Genomic DNA, 20,974 nt, shown 5'->3' on the forward strand with positions numbered 1-20,974 from the left:
GCATCACTGATGCAATGAATATGAACCTGAGCACACTCCGGGAGAGTGCGCAGGACAGGAAGGCCTGGCGTGCTATGGTCCATGGGGTCACGAAGAGTCGGACACGACTGAACGACTGAACAACAACAAAGTCCTGCCAGATCAGCGAGACTCCCAACCAAGGGGCTGTAGGTGCTGGAATGAATGGGGGGGTGGGGTATGGGCAAATGGATTATTAGGGAGATATAGTACAGAAACTTTATATGATATATAAAGTTATATATATACTTTATAAGATATATGTACAGAAAATTTTATGGTAAAATTTTATTGTTTTAAATTGTTTTATGGTGGGTTGTACATCGCCCAGAGTGGCTGGGTGACCAGTCAGATGGGCGATTAATAAATTTATTTAATTAATTAATTAATTAGAAACAGGAAGGATTTGGCATTTTCCCCCATTAAGTGGTCCTCGCATCACAGAACCAGGTTTAAAGAAACAAGGCTGTCTTTTGTAGGTTCCCCTTTTGACTACTGTGGAGTATTCCTGCATTGAGCAAGGGGGTTGGACTCGATGGGCTTATAGGCCCCTTCCAACCCTACTATTCTATGATTGTGGAACGCCTGGGAAAGAATGGAGAGGAAATGGTACCAAAGGTTTTATTCTGTTCTCCAAAGCATTTTTTTACTCAGAAGTAAGTCCTGCCAGATCAGCGAGACTCCCAACCAAGGGGCTGTAGGTGTGTAGCCTTACAGCCTGAAGTAAGTTCTAACGAGCTCAGTGAGGCTTGCTTCTTGGGTTCCAAACAGCCCTGCAGCACTGTTTCCTCGGGAGTAAGTCCAGCTGAGTTTAATGAGCTTACTTCCAAGCGCATGCGTGCAGGGTTGCAGGATTTGTAATAAGTTTCCAGGGGTGGGAGGCAGGATGGCTGTCAGCGGACCTGAAGGCGCTGCCAAGCTTGCCTTTTGGTGCCTTTCACAACAGCTTGACCTGGAGGCTTTAGCAGAAGGAGGTGCAATCTTATGCATGTTTAGACAGAAAAAAGCCCTACAACTCCCGGCATGCTCCAGCCAGGACAGCTGACTGGGGCATGCTAGGAGCCCTAAAACTTTTTATGCTTCAGCATGCATAGGATTTCTCCCTAAGGAAAGGTTCAGCCTGCGCTGCAAGCACCGGGTCATTACTGACTCCAAGAGAGAGGCCGCTTTCACGGCAGACTATATAGCGGGGTGGTTTGCCATTGCTTTCCCCAGTCGTGACTACCTTTCCCCCAGCAAGCTGGGTACTGATTTTGCCGACCTCGGAAGGATGAGTCGACCTGAGCCGGCTACCCGAGACCCGGCTTCCGCTGGGATCGAACTCAAGACGTGGGGAGAGTTTCGGTTGCAATACCCCCGCTTACCACTCTGCGCCACACGAGGCTCATTACTCCCTAAGCCATTGTTTTGAAGCAAAAGAAGTTGGCAAACCTTCCTGGCAGTTAGACATTGGCTGTTTCTTCAACCAATCAGAAACTGGAGAAATGAAAAAACATTCATTTCCTGGGCCAGGCTGGTTGCACGAAAACGAAACTTTTAACTTTTGCTGCGCGTGCTCGTGGCCGTAGGTGGCTTGGTCTGCAAAACACCGCCCCACCCCGGCTTCCAGCTGCCCGGAGCGTTGGAAAGATCTGGGCTCCGGAGTCGGTGTGTGCAAGCCCCTGCCAAGCTTGCGCTGCCGAGAGCATGGGCGAGCTAGGCGAGGAGCTGTCTCGTCCCCCGAGACGCTGCTGCTGCTGCTCCGGCGAAACCTCCGGCGTGAGAAGCGCGAAATGGCTCGGCCCCCGGGTGGCCCGAGGGTCGGGGGACGAGGCGCTGTGCGAGCAGCACCAGGAGCCTCGGAAAGTCTTCTGCCGGGAGGATCGCGCCCTCATCTGCCTCGTATGCGAAAAATCGAGGAAGCACAGGACCCACCTGGTCCTGCCGGCGGAGGAGGCAGCCCAGGATTACAAGGTAAGGGGAGAGTTTGCCCTGGCAAAAGGAGCCTTTGTCGTTGAAAGATGTATTCCGGTTCGGGTGGCCGCTGGAACGTTGCCAGAAAAAGAGAGGATGAGATGCGTCACCAAAAACGAGGACGGATCTGCGTTAAATTTGCATGTGTTAATATATATGCAGAGATGCAAATTAAGAAATAATAGCACTGGAATAGAAACACCGCATCTCAGTATAGTGGGGAAGACAGTGACCTGTGTGCCTACCTGTTCAGTCTGCTGTTTGGGCGCTAACTGTTGATGGGTAACTTGGAGGCCCCTGCTGTTCTCCCTTCTTTGGGTTCCTTATCTTTCCGCTGGTTTTGGACAGGACGCCCTTCAGACAGAGGACTGATCTCTGTAACGTAGGAGACATGGCTGGCCTAATTCTGGTGGCATGTGTCACTGAAGATGCAGTTCTGCTCTGCAGCAATTGTGTTGCACAGATCTGACTGTCTCTACACTACATGACAAATATGTAGTAGTTATATACCTCTGAGAATGCTGAGAATGTTGTACTCGACATCCTTAGTCCCCCTACAAAACTACAGTTCCCAGGATCCCATGGGAAGAGGGAATGGTTGAACCGGTCTCGTATATAGTATGCACGTGCCCTCTATGTTGGCATCTCTTCCTTGTGGAGCATCTTCCCACCAAAACAGCTCACCAGCCATGGCCCATTAGAGCATTAGCTCCAACCTTTGCAGGCCTGGGGCCTTTCTCTTAATAGTGTTTGTACAATGCTTTCAAGTGGTCAAAATGCTTTATGTGCATTATGTAGTTGTAATCCTTGCAACAATCCTGCAAGGAAAGTCAGTATTATTATTTCTCATATTATAGACAGGTGGGGAGACTGAAGCTGGGCGTGAGTGGCATGCCTAAGGCCGCTACTGAATTCAGGGAATAGCTGAGATTCGAACAGCGGACATCCTAATTCATATCTCACTATGCTACACCAGCTCTACAGCATGCAACATGGGAGTCACTCCTATTTTTTAAAAACAATACATATCTACCTTTCTTTCTCCAAGCAACCACATGTAAGGGAGGACTGTTGGACACAGATACTTTATAACAGATGCCTAGAAGAGGGAATCTTTATTGATGCAGCTTGTCATTTTGGGTGGGGGAAGAGAAAAGCTGTACCTATGGAAGTTCTCTCTTCTTCACACAACTGTTAAAAGTACAGAAGGCTGTCTCTCTAACTTCTGGTTTACCCTCCTACCGTCTTCCTTGAGATAACAAAAAACATTAGGGGGAAAGAAAAAGGTAATAGTGATTCTATTTCTGTGATCCCCTTTTGGTCAGGGTGCAAATAACCTATGACCTGACCCACTGGTGGAAGACCAGAGTATTTCAGTCTTTAGGAAATTAGTGAAAACGTGCATTTTCGATCAGACATTTGGAAATAGTTGAACAAGCTGCTGTTTTTATACTCAATGGATATTTTGGCAGGTGCTTTTTAGAATTCTGTTTTAGGGTAATAGTGTATGGGTTTTTATCTAGATTTTTCTTTTGTGTTTCTTTTTTTAATCACTGTTTTATTAAAAGTGTGCTTTTTTATTTTGCCAGACACTTTTGAGAGCCCTCCAGTGTGAATGGCAAGGTAGAAATGTTAAATTGATTAAATGTTCACCATTGAAAACTGTTTCACTGTGGGGCTCGCACTCACCCCAATGGCCATCTTTCAGCAGAGTCATAAAATAATATAGCTCTTGACATTTTTAGCCCACTCCTTCCTCCCAAGAGCTCAGAGTGTATATGTGCCCACCCACCCAATTTTATCCTTACATCAACTCTGCAAGGTGAGTTAGGCTGAGAGAGAGAGAGAGTGATTGGTCCATGGTCTTTGTGGCTGAGTGGGAGTTCAAACCCAGGACTTTTTCCTTGGTTCATTGTGTCACCATTACCCCACACTGATGCTCTCTGCCTTTAATGTGAACTTTGGCCTTTGTGCAGTAAAATATTAGCTCTTGGATTCAGTGGCCTTGCCGGAGCACGAGTAATTTTAAACATGAGATCTGAAAGAAATGGGTCCTTGGATATGAAAAAGGCTTACTGGTGTTTTTTGTTTAAGGAGGGCAGGCTCCAGAGGGTGGTGAGGCGAGGCATTTGCCAGGACCCTAAGACTGGCAAAGGCCTCACCACCATTCTCACCTGTGCCCTTTGCCAATGTTAAGGCCCTGGTAATGCCCGACCTTACCATCCTCTGGAGTCCGCTGCCTTTCTCACTTTGCCTAGAGCTTCCAAGAGGATCAGAGGGCTTCATGAGAGAACTCTGTATTTGCATGTCCCTGCCTCTTCCTGGTTACAGGGGGTGGGGGGCTGAGTTTGAGGCCGTCTGGTCTGAGGGAACCCCACCCAAATCCTGGAGGTGGCACTGTTTTTAAAGATACTGTACATGATGATGATGCAGAGTTGGACCAATCTAGCCCAGTATTGTCTACTCTGACAGCAGCTCTTCAGGATGTTAGAATGAAGCTTTTCCCCACTTCCCCTGCTAAGGATCTCAAGTTCTTTTAACAGGACAGGCTGGGAATTGAACCCAGGAATATTTGCATGCCACTTCCAGAGGGGAGGCTGTGAGCACTTGATACATCAATGCAGACTGACTAGTACGTGCAAGCTGCCCAGGGACTGTGCTGATTGTGGCTTGTCCAAAGGGGCTAGCAGGAATAGTACAGATGGTACAGCCTAGATCAGAATTGTACCTCAAAGCTCCCATGCTAGTTGATCATCTGTCTAGAGGCACTCCCCCCCCCCCACCTTGAGATCATAAGAACCTTGCTGGATCAGAGCATCCATCTAGCCCAGTGTCCTGTTTCTTACCGTGGCCAACCAGATCTCTCTTGGGAGGGCAATAACACCCTCCTACTTCTGTTCGCCATCAACTGGTGTTCAGCATTACAGCAGCTGGTGCAAGCTCTAAATGGTTCCCTTATTGTTTGTTTGCTCAGGAAAATATTCAGACCGAGCTACGGAATCTGAAGATGGAAAGAAACACTGTCCGAGGACTGAAGCTGACACGAGAGAGACAAATGGCAGATTATTTGGTGGGCGACGCTTGTTAGTATTGGGAGAGATAAGTTATTCTCCCAGAGCTCGTGTTTTTTCCATGTTGTATTTTTTTTCTGATCATACACATCTTTGCATTCTTTTAAAAAATAAAGGGAAACTAAGTTTCTGAAAAGTATTCATTAACAGTGCAATCCTAGACATACCTACTCAGAATGAAGTCCCATTGAGTTCCATGTGGCTTACTTCCAGGTAAGCAGGTATAGGATTGCCACCTAAGCTACCTGCTTTTTCTTACCTTTTAAGTTCTTGAGTTTAGCCATCTTTTCAATGCATTTATTTAATTTCTGTATGCTTCCTTGTACCTGAGGAGAAGGGAAGCTTTATCTATTTTTTCTTTCCAGTCTCCATCTTCCCTTCATAACAACCTTGTCTGGCATCTCAGAACCCCATTTTCACTAACCTGCTCTCTTCCCCCTTGTTTAACATTTAACTGCAGGAAGTCATAAAAGCTGAGAGGGAGAAGATTGTGCTGGAGTTCCAGCAGCTGCGCCTGTTCCTGGAGGAATACGAGAGCCGTGTCCTGGCTCAGTTGGGTGAACTAGAGAAGGAGATGGAGAACGAGCAGGAAGAAAATAGCACCAAACTCTCTAATGCCGCTTCTGTTCTCGGTGACCTTATCAGTGACTTGGAGAAGGACTGTCAGAGGCCTGATAGTGAATTCTTGCAAGTGAGAATTTGCACGCCTTCCTCAAGACTTGCTTCTTTGGCAAAGCTGCTATTGTTGGTTGTTGCTCAGTGGTAGAGCACATGGGTTGCGTGCAGAAGATGTCAGGTTCCACCCCTGGCATCTCCAAGAAGGGCTAGGAAAGAATCCTGCCTGAAGCCCTTCAGAGGGCTGCCCGTCAATGACAACAATCCTGGGCTGGCAGGGCCAGTGGCCTGACTCGGTATAAGGCAGCTGCCCATGTTACAATAGCAAATTGGGTGAGCGGGATGAGTGTGGAAGGGGGACCTGGAAGGATCTCTGCAGGTAGAACTTGCAGTGTGCATCTTTGCATTCTCTGTGCAGGGACCAAGAGGCCTGCTTGGCTTCGGCAAAGTTGTTGCATCATGTGTCTTCAGGCCCTGGCACTGGGACCTGCCCGAAGCGATGCGTTAATTTTCAAAGTCGCCTTCACAGAAAACTACAAAATCCCCCTGAACTATATTATTGTGCAGCACTTCCTTTGTGTTCACAGCGTAATCCAAATCTCTCCTTTTTGGTTTGTCTAGAATCTCGAGGAGACCTTAAGCCGGTATGCTTTTTCTAACTCTTCTGAGCTTACAACAGTATCGGGTGTGTACTGAGTAATACAAAAGCATCTCCCCTTCTGCTTCTTGGGGGATGCATTCAAATCCACTGAATGCAGATAAGTTACCCTTGATGAATTAATCTGATTGTAAATAGGAAACAGTCTATGTGGGAGAACCAATGGAGAGAGAAGGATGCTCTAAACATGCTCCTTTAATGTCAGCGCACAATCATTTTCCCCGGCCGGGCCCTGCCGCTGAAATGAGGCGCCCAGGTGGATTCCTGGTGAGCTCTGGCACAGTTTAAGCCCTTGTCCCATCCCTTGGTTCAAACATCCAGGTCAGTTAACATCTTTTGCATTATGTTAGGCCAGCAGCGCACACATCCAGTACTTTGCACAGTGTCATGTGTACAAAGGTTCATTCAACTCTCCTGATACGTGTCCTGTTGGCACCCCTTATGGGAGGATCATATGTGCAATTGCTCAGCTCATAGATTATACCATTAGGTGGTGCGCTGGTGCTAATGTTATGTGTTGGACTGAATTTCTGGCTTCCGGCATGTGAAATATGTTGGTGTGGCTATTTGAACTGAGCCTTTGATTTCCACTAAGGAAGTGGTGCTGGAGAAATGCCAGGCAAATTTATTTATTTTATTTCTATACTGCCCAATAGCCAAAGCTCTCTGGGCGGTTCACAAAAATTAAAACCAAACGGCACACAATAAAACAATATAAAATATGTAGAACATTAAAACCACAATATAACAATACAACCACAATAAAACCTAGCAGCAGTGCAGGAATTTAAAATACAGGTTTAAAACAGCAAAGCTAAAAGTCTAGAAAGCTAAAAGTCTAGAAAGCTAAAATGCCTGGGAAAATAAAAAGGTCTTCACCAAATGCAGATTTGGGCACAATGTCTCTGCTTCTCATCTCCCCCCTTACCTGGCCCCTGGCACTGCCCTTGGGGTCAACCTGCACATTAGCGGAAACCTAAGACAGAGCAATAAAAAAATGGTTTCAGCACTCATTGATCTGAAGAGTCTGTTCTCTCCTAGGTGCAAAAAGGGGGCGTTCCAATGGCAAGTGGAGAGACCTCCTAATCTGGAAAAAAACTTCAGTGCAATCTCTCAGAAAAGTATTGTTTTGACAGAAAACCTCAGGAAATGTAAAGGTAGGTACGATACACAAGGAATGTGTGTTTCTGTGACTGTAGGGCAAGCCAAGTTCCTTTAAAATAATTATTGAATTAAAAACAACAACAAGGAGGCATGCGTTTGCTCAGGGCTGGTGCCAAGTTCCCCTCTCTCCTCAGCAAAATGCCCTTTGGTGGGTGTTCTTCTACCTCAGTGGGCCCTGGCAGAAGCGGTGGGAGCAAGCAGTGGTGCTCTGAATTGAGGCTGGGTGGCTGAGAGCCACTGGTTAAACTTCCCACACGGCCTTCACACAGCATAGTTCCAGGGCATTACAGGAAATCTGAACTACGACAGCTGATATTGAACAGAGCACTGGCCACTGGAAAAAGAGAAATTTAAAAGGTGGTTTAGCAGGGCCGGATTAAGACACACTGAGGCCCTAAGCCATGTCAAGTTTCAGAGGCCCCATACCAGAAAGAATAAAGAGAAAAAAGGCATATTACATTATAATAGAAAGGGTAATGAAAAAATAAATGGTAAACCATTATATTTGCATATATACATAGGCAACGATGGAGTGAAAAACAACTAAATGAAACATACTTCTTGCTAAAAGCTTTATTTGCATTATCAAATACTTTATGATTTCTTAATTAGCATATATGAAACGGAAGATCTTTAATTTATAGAAACATGAGCAGTTTCAGAGTTTAGAACTTGGTTAACTGAAGTAGCAATGTAGCTTGTGATGAGAAATTAATACTGGTATTCTAAACAAAGCATATACAGATTTGCAGTAATCCAATATGCATTATTGTATACCTTTAAATGAAAATACTTTATGATTTCTTACTTAGCACATATGAAATTGAAGACCTCCAACGTAAAGGAGCGCAAGAACGTTGCACAGATTAGAATATGGTCCCTAGCTTTTTGGACCTGGGCATATTTGGGAATTTGAGAAACTGTTGTGGGCACCACCAAATAATGGCTGCCATAGTGGATGTGGCTAGTAACATAATGGCTACCATGGAGCCCTAGCTAGTCTAAAGAAAGCTAAAGAGGTGGTGGGGGGAGAGAGAAAGAGCAAGGCTAGAAAGGGAGAGAAAGAAGACTGCCCTAACATTTTCCAAGGTTTTCCTTAAAAGAATTGTTTTGAAGGGGGCAGGGAGGGGAGAGCTTTGTGGGTGCCATTGGAGGTCGCTGCAGGTGTCATGGCGCCCGTGGGTGCTGTGTTGGGGACCCCTGGATTAACACTTAATAAACAGAAGCAGCAAAGTAACTTACACAGTTGTTTCTCTTTGCACATCAAATTCTAAAAAAAATCTTTCATGATTTTAAAAGAGCAAAGACATGGGTGATGTCGTCAAATGATAAGCTACAAAGCTTATTGCTTTTTATGCACGTAATGCTTAATGCAGACAGGTTTCTTGCAGCACTGATGTCCGCAGTTCTTAATCCTTTTCAGCTGCGAAAATGACCTTTCTCCTGAGCGGTTTGTTACCATTAGACTTGAAAATACAATATTACTTCTACATTAGGGAAAGCCAACTGAATCTTATTTTGAAAGATGACCTGATACATATTCTGGTGGCATAAGTGTCCTTTATCTGAATAATTTTGTTCGATATAAGCATGGAAGTGCTTCATTTCCCTAATGAGGTTGATAACATCATCAGGATAGTCTTTCATCAGAAGGTTTACACCTTCACACAACTGTTCTTCTGAGGCTTCTAATCAACCAAAAACATAATTCTTTTTGCAACACTATCATATATGATTGCTCTTTTCTTGAAGTTTACTTCAAGGGCATCCATTATTGGAATAAAGGATTTTATGCAAAATTTCTCTCTTGGAGAAAGCCTTTCATCGGCATTAGGTGCAGCACCATAATTGACTTGCGTGTTATTTACTCTTTTTCTTTAATTCACACACTTGCAGTCTACATCAGGCAGGTTTCCTTTCAGTTTGAATTCAGTTTCATCAAAACTCTCTCTGGTTTCTTTCATGAAGTGATAAAGTGATGTGCAAATCTCTGCACATGTGGTAATGCCAGTCTGTGGAATCCATAGGGCCTTGCTGGTTTTGTGGAATTGATCTAACGAATGATTCCAGAGTTCTAATATGAACACAAACTCTCATTCTTCCATTTTCTCCAGAAGAATGCAAGCTTCTTGTCTAACCTTTTTCACTGTCAGTAGCGTGCATATGAGTAAAAGCACCCAACGACTGAATTACAACTCATAGCTATAGCTGAAGTAGCCTTTGCATGTGCCTCCCAACTAGCGGGGGGGAGATGTTTTGGTACTGTGGATTCTGGACCCATGAATGATCTGAGTACCTCCCAGCATTTAGTAGAGTCTGAGAAGAAGGTGTATATTTGTTGCACAACAGCAAAAAACATTACTGCATCTAGGCAGCAGTCAACTGCAGCATGACTAATAAGATCTAGCGAATGTCTAGCACATGGAATAAACAGCATGCTTATTTTTCTCTAGCAGTTTTTGACCGCTTCAATTTCCCAAGTGAGCTATTCCAGTGTTGACACTCTGAGGGACCTTTCTGTGTCCAGAATTAAATTTCAGCCTCAGTCAAGACACTTTCAAAAGTTCTCCTCGTTATAATTTTTTTTCCGGCTTAGCCAGTGATGTGATAAAAGTAGCCTTTAAAATGGTCTTCAGGTAGGCCTCTGCCCCCCTGAGGTGTTGTGGTAGGTGAGCTGCATGCTGGGAGTTGTAGTTAGAGGCATGGAAGGGAGCTGGGAGAAAGGAAGTGAGAGGACAGAGCCAGAGTTGTTGGAGAGTGGCCAGATGGATTCAGTTTTGCTAAGCTTCTTAAATAAAGGAGCTTCAAGTTCTTATCTTTGGTAGTTTGTAATTCCTACAACACCCCCCTGTATTTTGGTGCCCCCCGGAACACTGAGGCTGTGTTCCCACAAGCCTGTGTGGTGGTATAGGGAGGGTGGGAGTGGGAAAGTAGCGAGGCGGGGATTAGCGGAGATGATGCCTCCTGGTACAGAATGGGTCTTTAGAATGTGTTGGTAGGCTGGCTCCTATGGTCTATGTGGCTGGGCAACCTGTGGATGATTTGAGTAGTCCAGCAGCCCTGAAAAGGAAGTGGATGGGATTGGGATGGGGAGGTCACGGTTCAGAATTCTGGTGGTGGCTTTGATATGAAAGATTTTGTTGGATAATAGGGACAACTCCATATGCTTCCAGACACTAGGGAGTGATAGAAAATGTCCTGTAGCTTGATCAGTTCCTATTTCCTGCTCCTTCCTCTTCCTTCTTCCTCTGCCGCAAGCACCATGCAGCCTCTCCAGAGAAGAAACAAGTAACCATTATCTCATCTCTTTGCTTATTTACACTCACACACCCAGCTTTAGGGCAACCTTGTAGGCATACACTGCTAGATAACCTTCTCTGAAGGTGTGTATAAAAGAACTAATAGGGTTAGTTGATTTGAACTTCTTTTAAACTGGCAGTTATTGCCTCCAATACAAAATGTTGTGTTGCTACACTTTCTCTATGTAAGGCAACTTTGCTGTACGTCGCACCAGACTTTCTATCATATTTAAGCCAAAGGGATTTCAATTATAATACATCTCCTTAATGATCTCCCACATATTTAGAGACCCCTCATAACATGAGGCCCTAAGCGATGGCTTACTTGAATTGTTCCTAAATCCATCACTGTGGTTTAGGGTAGGCATCAGCTGCTTGAGGACAGCACGTGTGGACAGTGGGCATGTTGTGCATCATGAACAAGAAGTTCCACACCTCTTACCACTGCAGATTACATCGGACCCTCTTTTGTTTTTAAAAATTTAGCAGAAATTGCAACAGGAAATCTTAATATTTATATTTTTTTCTCTTAAACCATGAGGGCTAGAACCATGCCATCTTTAACTACTCAGGGTTCTGCTCTACATTCCACATTCCATGCTTGGTGATTGATTCCTAGATCCCTTGCCAGAGCGACTAGTGAAGAATAATGTATTTTATTGCTGTAAGCTGCCTTGAGAGGGCTTCTGCTCTGAAAGGTGGCCAAGAAATATTTTAAATAAATAAATAATTTTTTAATAAATTAAATAAGGAGCAGCCTTTTGAAAGCAGGGGTGGGAAACTTGTGGTCCTCCAGATACTTATATATTCTTCCCATCATCCCTCACCTTTGGCTGGGGCTGATGGGAATTAAAGCCCAACATCTGGAGGGCCACCGGTATCCCCAAACTTCCTTTAAAGGAAGAGATGTCTGACGGCTTTAATTATGACACATGGTGGGAGGCTGTCTTTCCCTGAGATCTCTATTTGCAATTTACAGTTGTATTTCACTTTTGTAGATTGTTTACACTGGTAGAATAATCTTTAACTGCTTCACAAGTTGTCAAGATGTGTACATGTGGCCTTGATGTGGCAAAATTGTATCATCTCTTTCCCCCTGCCGCCCCCTTCTCCAGAAATCTTGGCAGTTGAACTAAAGAGAGAAAGAACACCTTGCTTAAATGCTGTGTCGGAGGAACAGACAGAGCAACCCCAGGTCTTCTGGCCGGTGGCGTATGGGGATTCACCAAGAAAAGGTGACTCTGTTTTTGTTTTTGTTTGTTTTGGCTTAGATCTTTGCATGCCCTGTGTGCCTGCAGTCAGGGCACAAATAGTTGCTGCTGTATTGACTGCAGAGAAGGAACATTTTTTGTGCCAAAGGCCTAAATTGAGCTGCCCTTCCCATGCAGCTGTGTGGGAGCTGCTTTTCTGTAATGCAATCCCACCACGTAGCTGGGGGCTATACGCGACTGACGTGGCCATTTAGGGCAGGCTAAATGGAGCGTGCTTCTGGGAAACACGCACTGGATTGGGTTGTGAATATTGTAGAAGATGAAAGGGCAATACATTGATTTAGGAGTGCCATGCATTGCTTAGAACAGTGGTCTCCAAACTTCTTTGAGCACGCACCCCCAATATAAGTATATTTATAAGTTATATTTATGTACTACTGCACTAATATTATGTACATTATAAAACATACACAAAACTAGAAATTAAAAAAGATGAGATAAAGATGGAATGAACAATATTTTAAAAATAATTTTACATTTGATTGCTTTCCTTAAGAAATATACTGTCCATTTTGTGAGGGTTAATTTAGTTAACACTAGATAAGAGAATCCATAAATCCACTTAACTGGGCACAGTCGTCACAATACGCTGAAAGCAAACGATTGAGTGAGGGCGCCACTGTCAACTTGCAAGGAGGGGACAGGTCTCCTTGCAAGGAGGGGAGATATGCACTTGGCTGAGCTTCTGCCTGCGCCGGAGCCAGGAGTCCTGCTCGCTGGCTGTGTGCCCTGTGCAGTTGGACAAGTATGACGGCCTCCGCTCCTTGGTTGACTGGTGGCTTCGCCTGGGCTGCTAACCCTTTCCCGTAAACCTTCCTGCTCGCCTTCGGCAGGATGGCAGGAGCTCCGGTGCCACGGCCCAGCAACCAACTACACCTCCTTCTGCCGTGCCCAGCACAGACTGGCGCAGTTGCTCTTGATGGCCCTGGCAGAGGCAGGATAGGACTAAAGCCAAGAGAGAAATGCCGTGGAGCATCCCTCTCGGCTCCTGTCCCATCCTGCTGCCTCTGCCATCATTGCGTACGGTGGGAGCTGGATGGGGCAGCGGGAGGCTGCTCAATGATCAGGTGGCTCCCGCATCCCAATGGATTGTCTTGCGCACCCCACTTTGGAGACCACTGGCTTAGAACACTTTGTCCCATGTACTGTCATTGTCACAGGTCAGTGATCTTTGGAAACTAGCTTCTAGATGGCTTTTAAACAGTCTGGGCAAATGCTTGGCTGATAGGTCTACTAGTAGATGCTAGTCAAAAGTACAGCTGCAGTTGCAGCCTCCCCCAGGCCGGCACCCTCCAGCTGTCTTGGACTACAACTGCTATCATCCTGCCAGTGGTCAGGGATGTTGGGAGTTGTGGTCCAAAATAGCTGGAGGGCGCTAGGTTGGGGAAGGCTGGGATTAGCATACCAGGGAAGTTATCATCCAACCCTACTTGTGAACTTCCACAAAGCTTTTGTCTGGCAGCTGTCAGTCGAGAGGATGCCAAGAGAGATGGGCCATTGGCGGGGCCCAAGTGGACCAGTCTTTGTTCTAATGAGATAAAGGTGTGGGCAGACTGGAACTGGAAGTGAGGCGCAATTGGAATCTGGCCTTCTTTGCAGGACTGAGTATTTTCTCCCTCATTTTCTATTTCTTTTTGTCTCCCCAGTGAATGTGACACTGGATCCCCGTACAGCCAGTCCCAAGCTCATTGTCTCCCTGGATCGGAAGACAGTATGGCACGGGGATCAGCCACAGATGCTGCCAGACAATCTTGAGCGATTTGATCCTGAGCCCTTTGTGCTGGGCTGCCAGGGCTTCTGCTCAGGGAAACACTGCTGGGTGGTGGACATCAAGCAGGGGCAGAGCTGGGCGGTTGGAATCGCAAGAGAGTCTGTGAAGAGGAAAGGATCCATCAGCCTCAGTCCGGAGCAAGGCATCTGGGCTGTGGAGCAGTGCTGGGGTCAGTTCCAAGCACTTACCTCCCGCTGGACATCCCTGCCTCTGGTCAGGAAACCCAGAAGAATCCAGGTGTCTCTAGACTACGAAAGAGGGTGGGTGGCATTTTTTGATGCAGATCTGGATGCGCCAGTCTTCACTTTCCCACCTGTCTCCTTCAAGCGGGAGAGGATCTACCCCTGGCTCTGGGTGGGGCCAGGATCTCATCTCAGCATGTGCCACTAAGGGTGCTGCCGCAGGTTTGTGAGCAACTGGCACTTTGAATCTCACCAAAACCTCTGTACTATCCCTGTCTCTAGGACCATCGAGGACTGTTTTTTCTCTCCAATCCTAAAACCATTGAGGTCTGGTTTGTGTATGCAAACAGCAGCGTAGCAGTTGTTTTGGAGTTCCCCTTCGGTGGAAGCTGCTCCAAGTAACAATCCATTTGTGTTGGGCAATTTTAATTGGACTAACTGCAGCTGTACAAAATGGTGTTTGACTGGTACAAGGCTCTGGCAAAAGCAGCTAGAGCAAAATAAAGTGGTTTGCATGTGTTACATAGTTGCGTGTGATGTCTCTTAATAAAGTCCTTCTGCTAGACAGCAATTGTGGAAGATGGCTATAATGGCAACTGAGAAGCAGAGTATTCAAACACAGAGCACATGCTTCTAGTCCTCATGGTTCCAGTGGGTGGAAGAAACAGAAATGTGGCCAGTTTTAACTAAGTATTTAGGACCACGCAAGATGTGATGATAAATGCGTTTTTGGATCCTGTGCTTGGGATTTACCTTGCCTTAAAAGGAAAGCACAACAGCTGCTGTTACACAGAGGGTCAATGGAGCATCCAGCAGGAAGAAAACAGGCACATCACTGCTTCCGTTTATGTAGAATGACCGTATTTCCTTCCACGTTCATTGACCACTGTTAATAAATTGTTCAAGTGGTTGTACAACAAAAATGAATTATGAAAAGATGCTTGGGACACAGTTATTTAAGGAATTAGCATACCTGGAGGCTGCTCATCCAAGTGAGCAAAAAAAAGCTGCAAGAGGGATGTCAGGTACTAGCAACACTACTGGGGGAAAGCCTATGACTTTTATCTAAATTATTGCCTTAAACTGGTTGAACAGTCATTTCCTTCTTCAGGGAGCCCTGGCTATTTCAGTGGAGGTTGGACAACGGCCAAAATACAATTGTGAAAAGCAGTGGTTACGTTTAAATTGGCTTCTTCTACCCTGGCGCCCTGCAGGTGTGCTGGAGTCAAGCAGACTACAGAACCCATCTGTGGTCCAACAATCTGGAGGGCGTCAGGTTGGGGGAAGGCTGGTGGATGGCATCAAAGGCTGTTGAGAGGACCTGGAGAATCAAGAACTATGTGCTCCCTCTGTCACTCTCCTGGTGTAGATCAGTCACCAAAGCCAGTTGTCTCCAAACTGCACCAGAAGCCAAATTGAAAGAGGTCCCAAAAAAACAGTGTAATTCAGGAATGCCTCGAGCTACGCTGCCATCACCGTTGTTTGCAGCAGAGAGAATCATCCAGTTCCGGGAAAGCTTTTAAGGCAGCAGGGATAATCTCTAAGGAGCATTTATCATCTCCCAGACCCAACTGGATATATCCTCCTCAGGTCGATAACATCAGCAAGGGTCAAGCAGTCAGATGACAAGACTATGCCTCCCCAACAACTATGCCTCCCCAACACCCATGTCTGTGCATTCTCCGGCTGCAACAATTGAAACTCATCCACGCAGCTGCAAACAGAGCTCTAGGAGCAGTGTGTATCTGCTGTATTCCTGGGGGATGCTGTGAGTCAAGCTCTTAAGGATGGTAGTAGCAGATGGCTTGCATTAGATTAGCTGTAGCCTACAGCCACGTGTATGGAAAAAGAATAAATCGCCCTCCTCCATGCCTTCCCTATGATGACTGCAAGGGCAGAGAGGATGCTCTTGTCCACTGAGTAACCTAGACAGGGTCTCATGCGGCCTGCTTTATACAGTGATGGGTGTGTGATCCCAAGAACAGGCCTATTCTCCCACAGCCTGTAAGGTATCACTAAAGATATAAAATAGAGATAGGAGAGGCAGCAAACAAGTGGAAAGGCCATTATTCACTTTATGAAAAAGTACATACAACTTAGATGTTAACAAATACAAATTCCACATAAAGGAAAAGCTTTTGGATTTTTTCTGTGGACTTAACATTTGTCTGACACACAATTCTATTTATTTTACATCTATGTTGGTCAATTTATGATATTATATATACTGGATCCCTGGTTTTTTGTATCAACCCCCCTCCCCCACATGTTTTAGTAAGAGGTATCAATTAAACAGACAATATATAAACAAGTTGTTCATTATCAAAGTGAAAAATATCTGCTGCTGTCCAAGAACCAGGCTTCTCTGGACAATTCCTAGGATCAGAAGAGCCACAGCGCAGGCTCGCCTACCACCTGAGGCAGAGCATACCTGCCACTGCCCCTCCCCCTCCGCTGCATCACGTCCCCCATCCCCTTACTGCCATGTTGCTCACCACAAGGGCAGGTGATTCTCTGGAGAGCCACATCGACTACAAGAAGAGTAGAGTAGTAGTGGGAGACTCCTTGCTGCGTGGGATGGAAACCCAAGTATGTCGCAAAGACCCATGGACTCGCCAGGTATGCTGTCTCCCGGGAGGATGGATTAGAGACGTGACTGAAGGGTTGCCTGCACTCATAAAGCCCACTGACAGGTATCCCTTTCTTCTCATCCATGTGGGAACAAATCATACTGCCAAGCGGAGCTACAAAGAAATCACATCAGACTTTGAAGCTTTGGGAAGGAAACTCAAGAACTTTGGGGCCCAGATAGTTTTCTCATCCATCCTTCCAGTAGGTAGAAGAGAGAGAGGAAGGGAAAGAAAAATACTCCAGGTGAATGACTGGCTACAAAGGTGGTGCTGACAAGAGAGATTTGGATTCTGGGACCACGGGCTATACTTCCTGGAAGATGGACTGTTGGCAAGGGATGGGTTGCACCTCACAAAGGCTGGGAAGAATGTGTTTGGCCACAGCATGAAGAACTTTATCAAGAGGGCTTTAAAATGAATCCTACGGGGAAGGGAGATGTAAAGTTGAGGGTAACAATGGACGAAGGCTCATGCGCTGCAATGGAGAGAACAGCTCTAATAGCGCCCAATAATAGTCTTCAGAAACATGTAGGAAGAAAGCCAGACCATGAAGCACATGGTCTTCGATGTCTATATACTAATGCCCAGAGTATGGGAAACAAACAGAACGAACTTGAACTCCTAATACAGGAGGGAAATGATGACTTGATAGGTGTAACTGAGACTTGGTGGGATGACTCTCATGACTGGAATACAGCAATTGAAGGACACAACTTGTTCAAAAAGAACAGGAGGAACAGAAAGGGAGGTGGGGTTGCACTATATGTTAAAAATACATATCTCTGCACAGAAATACAGGAGGATGAGCTTGGTAGCCCTATCAAGAGCATCTGGGTTAAAATAAATGGAGCAAAGAATAAAAGGAACATGGTGGTCGGAGTCTACTACTGGCCACCCAATCAAGGAGAAGACAAGGATGAAACTTTTGAAAAGCAAATAGCCAATGTTTCAGGGAAGCATGATGTAGTAGTCATGGGGGACTTCAATTTCCTCAAGATTTGTTGGGAGACAAATTCCACAAAACATGGCCCCTCCAGGAAATTCCTGACTTGTGTGGCGGATAACTTCCTCCTACAGAAAGTAGAGGAAGGAACTAGAAGGTTGGCTATCCTTGACTTAATCCTAACCAACAGAGATGACTTAGTGGATACAGTAGCAGTTACAGGAACTCTAGGGGAAAGCGACCACGTTGTACTTCAGTTCTTGGTTCTAAGGGAAGCAAAAGCCGAGTGTAGCCAAACTCGTACCCTGGATTTTAGGAAAGCTGATTTTAATAAACTCAGAACAATGATCAGTAAGGTCTCATGGCTAGCAACTGTAATGCGAAAAGGAGTCCAAGATGGGTGGGAGCTTTTAAAAAAGAAAATTCTCAAGGCACAATTACAAACAATTCCAACCAGAAAAAAAGGTGGAAGACAACAAAAGCCACCGTGGCTTCACAAAAAGCTAAGAGATGACATGAAAGCAAAAAAGTACACACATAGGAGGTGGAAGGAAGGCCAAGTAACAAAGGAAGAGTACAGGCAGGTAGCACAGAATTGCTGGGATGGTGTCAGGAAGGCTAAAGCTGAGAACGAACTAAGGTTAGCGAGGGATGCTAAAAGCAACAAAAAAACTTTCTTCAGCTACGTGCATAGTGAAAGACAGAGGAAAGAAATGGTGGTTCAGCTATTAAATAAGGATGGCAAAATGATAGATGACAAAGAAAAGGCAGAGGTGCTCAATTCCTACTTTGGCTCAGTCTTCTCCCAAAAGAGGTCTATGACCCCCCTAGCAAAGGCGAAGTACAGGCTGAAGGGGCAGGATTGCAGCTTGAGATTGATAGGCGTATGGTCAAGGAACACCTAATGACTTTGAATGAGTTCAAATCTCCAGGGCCAGATGAACTGTACCCTAGAGTAATAAAGGAACTGGCAGAAGAACTCTCAGAACCACTATTATCTTTGAGCAGTCATGGAGGATGGCTGAAGTGCCAGATGACTGGACGAGGGCTAATGTTGTCCTTATCTTCAAAAAGGGTAAAAAGGAGGAACCTGGGAACTACAGACCAGTCAGTCTAACATCAATCCCTGGGAAAATTCTGGAGCAGATGATAAAGCAATCCATTTGTAAGCACCTTGAAAACCGAGCAGTGATTACTCGAAGCCAACATGGATTTGTCAAGAACAAATCCTGCCAGACGAATCTGATCTCATTTTTTGATCAGGTAACCTCCCTTGTGGACTGTGGGAATGCTGTGGACATAATATACCTCAACTTCAGCAAAGCTTTCAACAAAATGCCCCATGATATCCTCATGAGCAAACTAGCTCAAAGTGGGCTAGATGAAACAACGATCCGGTGGATCCACAGTTGGCTACAGAATTGGACTCAAAGAGTACTTATCAGTGGGATCTTCTCAAACTGGGGAGAGGTAACGAGCGAGGTACCACAGGGCTCAGTCCTGGGCCCAGTGCTCTTCCACATTTTTATGAATGACTTGGAGGAGGAGGTGCAGGGAATGCTGATCAGATTTGCAGATGACACAAAATTGGGCAGGATGGCTAATACCTTGGAAGACAGAAACAAAATTCAAAGTGCCAGAGCCAACCCAACCCAATATATCAACACAGAGTGCAGAGCAAAAAAGGCAATTATGAAAGCAAGCGCCATCCTTTCTTTGTTCAGACTCTTATCTGCACAGGTTACCACAGTAACACATTTTGTTCAATCACACAGGTTCCTAGAATCCTTGCTCTGGGTCGCCTGAAAACTGGGAAAGGTGTCCTGATGTAACAGGGGGGAAGGAGTACTCCCTGTGGGAGAGGGAAAAAATGGCATGTTTTCGAAAGACAAAAATGGTTAGCCCTCAGAGCTTCAGGTGGGTGAATTTTAAGGGGCAGGGGAGTGCATCAGTACTTCTGAGAACCAGTTCACACATAATGGTGGCAATCGTGGGTTAAATGAATCGCAATTTACTGGGTTTGTACCACTGCCACTTTGCATAAACAACCACCAATTGGCACACCCAGAGGCTGTCATCGTGATGTGTGAATCCAGACCGCTGGATAGTCTAGGAGCTAAACCCACCCAGCAGTTAACCCATGCGTTGTTGTTAGCTTAACTGCTGGATTGTTTAGCCCCTAAACAACCCATCGGTCCAGGTTCACACATCACCCTCAACAATCTTCGAATGCGCCAGTCATAGGTTGTTGATTAAAAGCAGAAGTAGCGTGTGTGTGGAAGGCAGCACACTCGCTCTCTCCTGCTCATGCACGACAACCCATGGGTTGTCATTAACAACACAGGTCACTTGTTAAAATTACAGCCTACCCACCCCTAAGACAAAGCAGTAGCCATACATTTGAACAGAACTAATACATGGACATGAGTAGCAACGATCACTAACCAGATGCTCTTTAATAGTACTGTGGCTGTCACATTGTTTTCCCTTTAGACTCTCTCTCTCTCTCTCACTTTTCAGTTTCTGGAGTTCAGTCTGGATTTGTTCCTAAAGGAAGAGGAAATGACAGGTTGTTCTCCCTCCTGTGGATTGTGACAGGAAGAATGTGCAGCTGTAGAAGACGCTTACAGAGAGGTAGCCATGTTGCAACAAAAAACAACAGAGCAAGTTGCAGCACAAACCCATGCATCTCTACTCAGAACCAAGTTACAATGAATTCAATAGGCATTACTTCCAGGTAAGCAGGTATAGGATTGAAGCCTTAAAGATGAATGTATTTATTATGGCTAGAGGACTATTTGTGTGACCTAAAACAGCAGAGTAGGCATCCTAGAATCAGCCTTGTGTTTAAGCATTTGCCTGGTAGCTAAAGGCGACACGGAACTTCATGCAGGTAAGCAAGCGAGCGCTGTCTCTCCTCTGCTACTCCCCACCAGAATAGTAACTTTTATGAGCTTGTTTACAAGTCTGGCTAAAATATATGTTGCTTTTAATGTGCATCTATAATTAACATTCATGGAGAGAAACATAATATGGTCAGTATAACAGGCAGTTGATGTCAAGTTTCCAGTTAGTTCTTTGCTCTGAAGATTCCACTACCTAAGATTGCAATCCTATATGCAAGGACATGGGAGTTAGTCCATAAAATTCAAAGGGGCTTACTTCTGAGTAGGCATGTTTAGGATTGCACTAAAAACAAACAACGACGAGTCTGGTGGCATCTTAAAAGCGTACAAGATTTGGGCATAAGTGCGTTGTTGCTGCAACAGGCTAACACAGCCACCCCTCCCCAAACCGCAAGAAATGGACCCCAGTCCTATCAACGATGTAAACTAAGAAAATATTAAAAGCAACATATATTAACCAAAGACATTCTGTTTATATGTATTAGAGATGATG

The 20,974-nt window shown here is 45.3% G+C and overlaps 1 protein-coding gene across 3 annotated transcripts; it reads left to right on the plus strand.

The window, feature by feature from the left end:
* The first annotated feature begins 1,576 nt into the window (after positions 1–1,576).
* Positions 1,577–20,141, plus strand: LOC146355209 (E3 ubiquitin-protein ligase TRIM7-like). 3 transcript variants are annotated; one of them, XM_084830370.1, is made up of 8 exons: positions 1,577–1,971; positions 4,946–5,041; positions 5,503–5,733; positions 6,279–6,301; positions 7,357–7,472; positions 11,894–12,013; positions 13,696–14,080; positions 20,096–20,141. In XM_084830370.1, exons 1-8 carry the CDS (start codon positions 1,705–1,707, stop codon positions 20,124–20,126), a joined length of 1,269 nt encoding a protein of 422 aa, XP_084686496.1. In that variant the 5' UTR covers positions 1,577–1,704; the 3' UTR covers positions 20,127–20,141. The 3 variants fall into 3 exon arrangements, with proteins under 3 accessions (XP_084686496.1, XP_084686495.1, XP_084686494.1); XM_084830369.1 differs by lacking the exon at positions 20,096–20,141 and adding an exon at positions 14,285–14,526; XM_084830368.1 differs by lacking the exon at positions 20,096–20,141 and having other exon boundaries at positions 13,696–14,526.
* The last annotated feature ends 833 nt before the right edge of the window (positions 20,142–20,974 follow it).

The sequence above is a fragment of the Heloderma suspectum genome, chromosome 2, assembly GCF_057233095.1.
Source record: "Heloderma suspectum isolate Gila_16-S chromosome 2, 16-S_ref, whole genome shotgun sequence".
Taxonomy (NCBI): domain Eukaryota; kingdom Metazoa; phylum Chordata; class Lepidosauria; order Squamata; family Helodermatidae; genus Heloderma; species Heloderma suspectum.